Below are 9,301 nucleotides of genomic sequence, written 5' to 3' on the forward strand. Positions count from 1 at the left end.
GGATGGATGGATGGATGGATGGATGGATGGATGGATGGATGGATGGATGGATGGATGGATGGATGGATGGATGGATAATTGGAAGGAGAAGGATGATGGAGGGATGGATGACAGAAGTATGGATGGATGGATGGATGGATGGATGGATGGATGGATGAAAGTAATAATAACATTTTCATATTTCCAGACATAATCAAATTAAGACTGAACCAAAATGGCCACCAGCTGCGCTGACCCGCCCGTCCTGACAGAGCAGGAGGAGCTGCAGAGGAGAGCCAATCAAGTTACAGATGAAGTAATTACATCACCTGATAAATGTTCTGTTGACAATAATGATCATCTCTCTTTGGTGGATTATTGGTGTACACATCACTGTGTTCTCATTTTATTTGTTTTTATTATTTTTAAATGATCTCTAATCCAACTGACTTTGGAGTATTTATAACTACTCACGTTTGAAATTCACAGAAATTACAAATGAATGCATAGTTCTATATATAACGTAAGCAAACACCATTTTGATTTCTTCCCATTTTCCTTATAATTTCCTTATAATTCAGTGTTCTTTCTTTTAGTATATCATAATTATAATCACAGATACACAGTATAGTCTCATATCCTAAATAGATGCTAATAGAAGACTGGTGAAGAAATCTGTTGAATTCACTCCAATAAAATCGAGCAGATGTCTAAATAAATGTTACAGATGAACAGATGAACAAACTCATTTTATTTTATACTAGTGTAACCTAATCATATGCATAATATTTAATCAAACTATAAATATGATACATGTGGGGGCTATAATATTAGTTAGGAAAAAGTTTCCATCTTTAGAAGCCTGGCTGGTTGGAATCAATCCTGAGCAAATTTGAGGCAAGAAAAAGGCCCTATCAGCACCAAATAACATCAAGTTATTTGGGGATTCTTCACCGTGAAACAAAGATGTTTCAAGAGGGCATGACCCAGTTTTGCCAATATTTATATAGATTCTCAGGTTGGGTTATGGAATAATCCATACTCCCTGAGTGTGAGTATATTAGTCTAGTATGAGTACTACTGGGTCAAAACAAAAACTAGAGTCAAAGTCAGAGTCAAAACAAGGCTAAAAATAATTAGGTGAGCCCAAGAGAGGCAGATTTTACACCATGATAAACATGTAACATGTGACATCAGCGTTACAGAGACATCACAGCCTGGGCTACGCCTGGGGGTTGGCAACACCTGGCTCACCTGGTTGCTATAGAGACAGCTGGTCTGTAGAGACAGCTGGTCTCCCTGCAACCACAATGAGGTCAGAGATCAGACACACTCACACTGACTCATTCTTTATCTGCTCTCTGCATCTCATTGGGGACAACCCCCCCAGAGGCAGGCTGGATGTTGACAGAAAACTGCCCAACACCTTCCTGATATCATCATGGTTGTTTTCCTTTCAAGCACTGAGAGCCAGAGGAGACATTTACGCTCTGGAACCGTGCCCACTCTGAGCAGGAGCCCAGAGAGCTGATTCTGAAGGAACCTGGTTTTCACAATATTTGGCCCATCTGGAAACTGCACCTGATACATATTTTTAAAATGAGATATAAATGTAAGCAAATAATACCTTAAAATGTGAACTGAAGTAAGATTTCTTTGTGTGTTTCAGTCCCTTGAAAGCACCAGGCGGATGGTTCAGCTGATGGAGGAGGTGCGCTCACACACATTTACACAGTGGCGTTGGCACCTAGGAAAGCCTAGCCTGCCAACAAACACCCTGCATAGAACAATTGGCATAGATTCACATCAATATCAAATGCATTGTTTCTCTAAATAAGTGATCAAAAACACCTGGTAAAAGCATTTTTAAAACATTTGATTTAGGAGACCAGATCTTAGTTCTTCAACAAATTTGACTTGGAGTTAAAAAACACATAACATCTTTATGCTCAAACAGAATTAAATACATTCGGAACCAGATTATAAATACAGATTACAGGGCCACAGATAGATGGCAGATTCATCTTTGTTTTCTTGCTGTCATGTCCTCTAAGTGCGAGGTTAAGGGTCTTTACTGTGTTTGTTTTCATCATATCATTGTTGTTTTATTATGTTCTTTAAATATCTAATGTCTTGCCATATTAGTTAATTCCTTCTGATTTAGTTCATTAATTTTGTCTAGTCTTTTGTTCTGTAAATGTAAGGTTACAGCACCTAAACCGTTAAAACAAAGGAGAAAAGGAGTCATAATTTGCCGTTTAACCTGCAGGAAGAACACCCAGGGAAAGTCACCCCGATGCTCTTACCGTCCTGAGTGCGTCTACAGCCTTTATTCAGTTTGGGGACACCCTGGTTATAATGTGGCATGCAGCTCTAAAAGGGAGGGGGAGCAACCAGCTGCAATGCATCACCTTAGATAAAAACAGCAAGGTCAAAAGTTTGCTGCGTTTGGAACAAGTCATTGAACTTTTGCTTGTTTCTAACATAAGTATTTACCTTTATTCCAACAGTAATAAATCTGTTGTAAAACTGAAATCGATCAGATAGATAAGATATAAACCAGTCTAGTGCTGTTCCTTTAATCCCTACAAAATATTTAAGTCTTTCTAAAATAATATTATGATCAACTGTATTAAAATGCAGCACTTACAGGACAAGTACAAATACAAGTCCTTTATTTAAAGCCATGAGAATATTATTAGAGACTTTCACCAGAGCTGTTTCAGTGCTATGATGAGTTCTAAAGCCAGACTGAAACTCTTCAAAAGTTCACTATGGTGTTGGCGTACCGCGTACGCACCCTTGTTGTTCAATTCAGTTTATTTATATAGCACCAATTCAGAACACATGTCATCTCAAGACTATTTACAGTTCACCAGATCATCCAGTCAAATTGATTCAAAGTTTTCTATCTAAGGAAAACCAGTTTGTTGCATCGACTAGTTGACTAAAAGGTAATTACTCACACTAAGCATGTTTGTAGTGACAGTGGAGAGGAAAAACACCCTTTTAACAGGAAGAAACCTCCATCAGAACCAGGCTCAGTGTGAGCGGCCATCTGCTGAGGCCGACTGGGGTTCAAGGAGACAGAAGCAGAGANCGTCCAGGAAACACACAGTCAAATAGATGAGCTCTGAGCCAGCTCCCATGTCAGAGGATGAAGAGAGCACATCCAGCCAGTCACAGTCAGAGAAACAGGACTACACTGGAAAACAGGCTGATCTCCAACATCTAGAAACAAAGGTGTTGATGGCAGCAGCACAGCTGATATTTCTCTACAGGATGGTGTCACAGCCAGACAGGAACAGACCAGATGAAGCTACTATGAGAAAATGCAGAGAGATCATAACATTAGAGATTGAACTAACAGATTCTGCAGTGTGGGAGAATAAAGATAGAATGAAGCAGAATGATAAAAAAGGGCCCCTATGTCCTCCAGAAGTCTAAGCCTATAGTAGGCATTACTTTAGAGATAACTCAGGATAACCTGATCCATAATTTTCCTTTGATTATCTACTTTCTTTGTGTTTTAGTCCTGCTGCAATTGTGCTAATTGGTCTATTCTAAAAGGCTGGTTATACTCCCCGCAGCAGTGTGTCGCAGTGAGATTGTTGCAGATATTTTTGATTATGCCCAATATTGAAGTGTGGTCATGTTATTCCACACCACAATGCAAGAGGGACAATCAGGAAATAGCTGTGGGTCTAGATATGGCCGAGGCAAAAAAGAAGTTTGTGTGACAATGGAGGGACATGAGGGCGAAAAAGAGCGGGGATCCAGGTTGAAAAAGGGTCCCAGCGTTCTTGCGCAACTCACTCTTCTAGGAGGTTCAATTTCACGAGCCGCTTTCCGCAATGGCGGTCATACAAACAAAACAAGCAATTTGGGAGAGGTGCAGCAGAGTGTCTGCGGCAGGGGCTGGGGCACATTTGCATTCACTGCGACAAACACGCCGATGACCTGGTTTTCGAAGTATAAATCAGCCTTTAGTCTGTGGGAACTTCCTCTGTCCCAGCTGCTCCTCATTATTTTTCACCGACATTAAATTTCCTTCTCTAGTTTTCTCTCAGTTTATGGCTGTGTTTAATTTTTACTTCTGTTTATTCTGAAGGACACAGCCTAGCTGGCACGATCCTTCGAAGGCCATGAAAATAAGGAGGCCGGAAGAGTCCAACCTTCTCTGACTTTCACCGCCCATCACTTAGCATACGCTCTGTCAGAGAAACCATGACAGTTGACGCAAGAATGGATGCCAAACTTCTCACTACTGTTCTATGTGCTAATTTCATTTCTGAAGAGCTTCAGCAGAAGTATCTTTGTCATAGATATCAGATTTATAGTCCATAGACTCCAGAGATACTGGAATCTGGCCAAACCCATTAGCACAGAAAAATCTATCAATAAAACAAACATTACCCGCAACATATCAGACTCACTAACCATTTCAATTAATTTTCATAAATTTTTATATAATACTTGTATTATATTAAACTGTACTTACAATATTCAACACTTTTCTTTGCCATTTCCCTTTTTCCTCCGAGCATGGAGCAGCTGGTTTGCTTTGGACTCACAATGAATTACGGGCAGGAGCGGATTTACCATTAGGCAATACTAGGCAGCTGCCTAGTATCCATTTAGTGTGCATGCTCAGAAAGGTCCAAACAGGCAGCAGCAAATCATTTGAAAACAAACAGTGCAGCAGCAGTGTTGCCAACTTAGCACATTTGTTGCTATATTTAGTGACTTTTCAGACCCCTCTAGCACTTTTATTTCACAAAAAAACGCCTAGTGCCAAATCTAGCGACTTTTTTCTGCTACTGGACACTTTAGCGACAACATAAAAAAGCACCAAACTCTGCTCTCTAGAGCAAGTAGATATGTAATCCCCACTTCTACTCTCCTCTATCTTGCCTGCTGTATTGATTCATGCAGCTATTTTCTCACACAAATGAAAAATGGAGAACAGACAAGCAGATCATGGCTTGTGTACAGGAAATAGAAAGACTGTGTTATTTACTTTTGCCATCCCCTTTTTGGAAACACAGCAAGGAGCAATCAGCTAAGTGAGCTTAGTGCTTGGAAAAAATCTTTCATTCCTTTTGACAGCATGAAAAGTCAGCTAAGTACAAAACATAGAGAGGAAAACAACAAGAAAAGGGACAAAACATAGAACAAATAATGTATGTCTATTCTATAAAAATTTCTGTATCTGTATAAGGGGTCTGCTTTATGTATTGTCTTCTCAGTTCAGAGGGCCCTCTGCCTGTCTTTGCGTATGGCCCCATAGTTCCTAAATTTGCCCCTGATTACGGGATACCCTAAGCTATGAAAGATGCAGCTGACCTGTCCATTTACCCTCGCAAAAAGAAGGCTGCTTTTGTCGGCCGCATACGAAAAAGTCTTTGAATATGGAGAGGCCCTAGTGACATGATCGACCAACGAATCTGGCCTTCGGAGTCTACAGCCTCTGGCCTACATACTTGGAAGATTTTTTTTAACCTTGATATCTGCGTTTGGGGCATTCCCCTACAAACATAACAAATTGCAGACAATATTTTTTAAGGTGGGGGCAGCATCATGCTGGATGGATGTATCGCTACAGTTGGAATTGCAATGAAATAAGGGATTTGTTTCTTTTGCAACAAAATCCTATTAAAAGTAAATAGACAGGAGGGCTATGAACCTAAGAACATCTGCATTATAGAACCAAAGGGCTCAAAACAGAGGAAAGAAAACCCCTTAGAAATAACCCTTCACCTTAATTGCTGGTTAATTCCAGCATTTAGAGGGTTCTGACCTCATAAGGCTCATAAAAATCTATTGCATATTTTTGTAGATGCCTCTCAGATATTTTTGGTATTGAAGGCTTAAAATGTTAGATTCAGTCAGAAGGCATAAGCATACACTGTTAACAGTGTCGGATATTTTCATGACTGAATTGGAGATGCAGGCAGAACAGGCTGGTGGCAAATTGAAGAAAATAAAATGAACTCAAGAGGATTTCTACTAATAATGTTTTAATGGAAAATCTCATAATGGAGATAAGACTTTAGTTTTCCTATATATAGTTTCCCTCCTGAAATTCCAATTGCAAAGCGTCAGTTTTTTTTCTTCTAGATTTTAGAGCAGCTGATTATGGAAAATTAGTGAAAACATTCAGATTTCTCATTGAGAACAGAGAACCCTTAATTTTGACACAACTTCATAAGCCTGCCTGCCAGGGAGCTAATAGATCTTAGGAGAATCAGCCTTGGTTCTGGCCTGATAGTGTGGGTGTGTGCTGATTGAATCCTGCCCTAAACCATCAGGTTTTTCTTGGGGATTAGATGGAAGCCTTCCTTGATCATTTCAGAAAGGATTTATTTAACTTATTGTGCATAAAATTGTAACAATAATGCCATTTTCTGTTTAACTGTTTAATTTTATAAATGACCCAGAGCATTTTTCTGCCTCTTGCAGCCACCACTTTATGACCTCTGGGTCCCAACCTTTAGAAAGTCCCTAACCTAAGGGAGTTCAGCTACATCTGTTGTCTCATCAGCTGAAAATTCTTCCTCCTTTGTTGTGATTCTTCAAATTAAACCATTCTTTCTTCTTCCTACATAATTTGGATGATCAGGGAAATGTTGTTTTCCATTCTCATTGCTCTCTTTAACAAAGGGCCTGCTGCTCCCTCCCTCTGTACAACATTTTCTTTTCCAGTTGATGTTGCTCATTACAAGCTGCCTGATGTAATTTGGACCGGTAATTATGAAGGTGAATTTAATGCTTATTTTCCATCCATCATGCCATGTTCCACTGCCTGGCTCTGGAAAGCAGGATGGTTACTGATAAGAAGATTTTGACTCTTACTTCAAAAACCTGCCTAAGCAGTCTCATCCAAAGCATCCATCTCCCGTTGCGTCATCTGGTTGACGTACTGGTTGTTTCCAGGGTAGATCGGAAATCATGAGTCCTGACCTCAACCCTCATCCTACCTTTGGGAGGAAGTAGGACAGATGTTGAATTGCTTGTGGGAGATGTTTACTGAATAGTTAGAGGTGCAATTACGAGAAAGGGGTCCATGAATGAATTTAACCCTATAAAGTTAGATGGAAATTTCATTAAGGTCCATGTACACATAAAAGTAGGCAGACAGATATTTTTCGGAATGTACTCAACCATGCAGAAAGACCCCGGGCAGAAAGTTCTCGCTGCTAGGCAGCAGTGCTACCCACTGTGCAGCCTATAACAAAGTAATAATTATGTTTAATGTGTCTTAAGTTGTGGTTTGGGAGCAGCACACAGCTCAGACAGGTTCCAGTAGTCGTTAAATGATTTGAAGGAGTTAAATATGACAAAATGCAAAAACTCAAAGCATGACAGAGCAGCAGAAAGATCCAACAGGAAACAATGAGAACCGGTGACTGTATACTGAGGATAAAGTGGAGAATGACAGAGTGCAGGTTAGTAAATTAGCAAATAATGTGAGACCAATTCACACACAAATGGGGTGAACTAAGAAAATATTTAAAACACTATTTGTAAAGAACAGAGAACAAGAATAAACTAAGAAACTAAACATAAATGTATCAGCTGATATGGAAAGACTAAAATGAACATAACTGAACAACAATTAAATACTAAAAAAAATAAAAATGTAAAAAAATCCTGGCAAATGTTACTTCCATTCCATTCCATCCATTACAGGCAGTGTTCCCTCCATAACGCCAAATCCATTTTTTTAGTAGTTTTGTTGTTGTTTTGAACCTACAACATGAAAAAATACTGACTTAAATGAATGTCCCATAGAAATTTCATGCTTCATTTCCTCAAGTTTGCATAAATGAAAATAGTTTTTCTTGCTCTGTTCTTACAGTGTTACTAATTATCTGGCTTCTTGTAATCCTTAGGTTCGTTTGTTTTTTTATTTTACGTTATACTTAACTGTTATTATAATTAGTTTACCACCTGTTTAGAAGTGTTGAGTTTCATACCAATAATCAATGTTTATTGAGGTTGTTTTAATCACCTTTCTAAATGTACTGCTAAAAGTGTTTTTTATTTTCTCCCATGCAGAGCAAAGATGTTGGCATCAGAACTGTGGTGATGTTAGATGAACAAGGAGGTAATCAAACTTTTTTATCACAATATTTCTGCTTTAATGTAAAGGATAAATTCAGTTTTCTTCTGAGTTTTGTCATATAAGAAGAAACTGAGTATTCAGTTTCTGTAACGGTTTGGCTCAAACAGAGTCTCAGTGGTGATTTGTTTTTGTTTTTTAGTCACCATGTTAGAAATTTGCTCTATGTTGTTATTTCTGTGTATTCCAGTTAGTAATTAGTAATACATTAGTAATCTCCATTAGCAATGAAAAGCTTAGTTCACTAGTTTGTTACTTACAATAAAATAAGAAATTTTAAGAAGAACAATCAGAACTAAATATGACTAAACCAGGGAAGCACTAATATGAACATTTGGTATCAGCAATGAGTACCACCATATTAGTCAATAATCAACATTTCTTGACTTTACTTATATAATGCTCCACCTTGTAAGCGACATGAGGAAATGAGTCCTCCACTGACATTGCTTTTCTCTTCCAGTTAAAAACCACGCAACCCTGATTGGTCATGTTGATATCTAAACGAATTAACCACATTTAACCATAGTGAAACGTTTTCATCAGTGTTTCATCATGGTACTCTTTAAAATACAATTCATACAAATATTGTACATATACAAAATGACAGGATAATTATATCAAATTGAGCCAATAACAGTCCTTCCTACCTACACCGACCCAAACAACCCCAACCTGCAGAGGAATCACACACAGCAGCAAGTGAAAACAAAGCTGTGTTATTGGTTACGATGCACAACTAATATCAGCTGCATCTGTATCAGTCAATGTGGCCCATGGCCATGTGGTCTTTGTTTGGTCACGTGACGTTAAGAGTGATGCAGCGCAGGACATTGCATGATTAACTGAAGGAGAGAAGCAATGTCCACAATGTGATCAGTCTTTCATGGTGTTGCAAATCTGAGAAATATATGAAAAATATCAGATAAAAGCTTTAATAACAGCGATATCAATTTCAGTTAAAGATAATAGCTTTCACTACACTTACCAATGAAAACCTTCTAATATGAGCCAAGGATGGATGGATGGATGGATGGATGGATGGATGGATGGATGGATGGATGGATGGATGGATGGATGGATGACAGTTGGATGGATGGATGATTGGATGATGGATGGATGGATGGATGGATGGATGGATGGATGGATGGATAGATGACAGTTGGATGGATGGATGGATGGATGGATGGATGGATG

At 38.8% G+C, this 9,301-nt stretch overlaps 1 protein-coding gene across 2 annotated transcripts in view; it reads left to right on the forward strand.

The window, feature by feature from the left end:
• Window positions 1–141: 141 nt before the first annotated feature.
• LOC107102522 (synaptosomal-associated protein 25-like) overlaps window positions 142–9,301 on the forward strand; it is a 17,555-nt gene continuing 8,395 nt past the window's right edge. For both annotated transcript variants that reach the window (XM_015401864.1, XM_015401866.1), the window contains exons 1-3: window positions 142–295; window positions 1,649–1,690; window positions 8,041–8,089. In XM_015401864.1, coding sequence (XP_015257350.1) covers window positions 215–295; window positions 1,649–1,690; window positions 8,041–8,089 — 172 coding nt within the window. In that variant the 5' untranslated portion in view covers window positions 142–214. The remainder of the gene's footprint in view (window positions 296–1,648; window positions 1,691–8,040; window positions 8,090–9,301) is intronic.

This window comes from Cyprinodon variegatus, unplaced genomic scaffold, assembly GCF_000732505.1.
Source record: "Cyprinodon variegatus isolate N-32 unplaced genomic scaffold, C_variegatus-1.0 Scaffold1269, whole genome shotgun sequence".
In the NCBI taxonomy this organism is placed as follows: domain Eukaryota; kingdom Metazoa; phylum Chordata; class Actinopteri; order Cyprinodontiformes; family Cyprinodontidae; genus Cyprinodon; species Cyprinodon variegatus.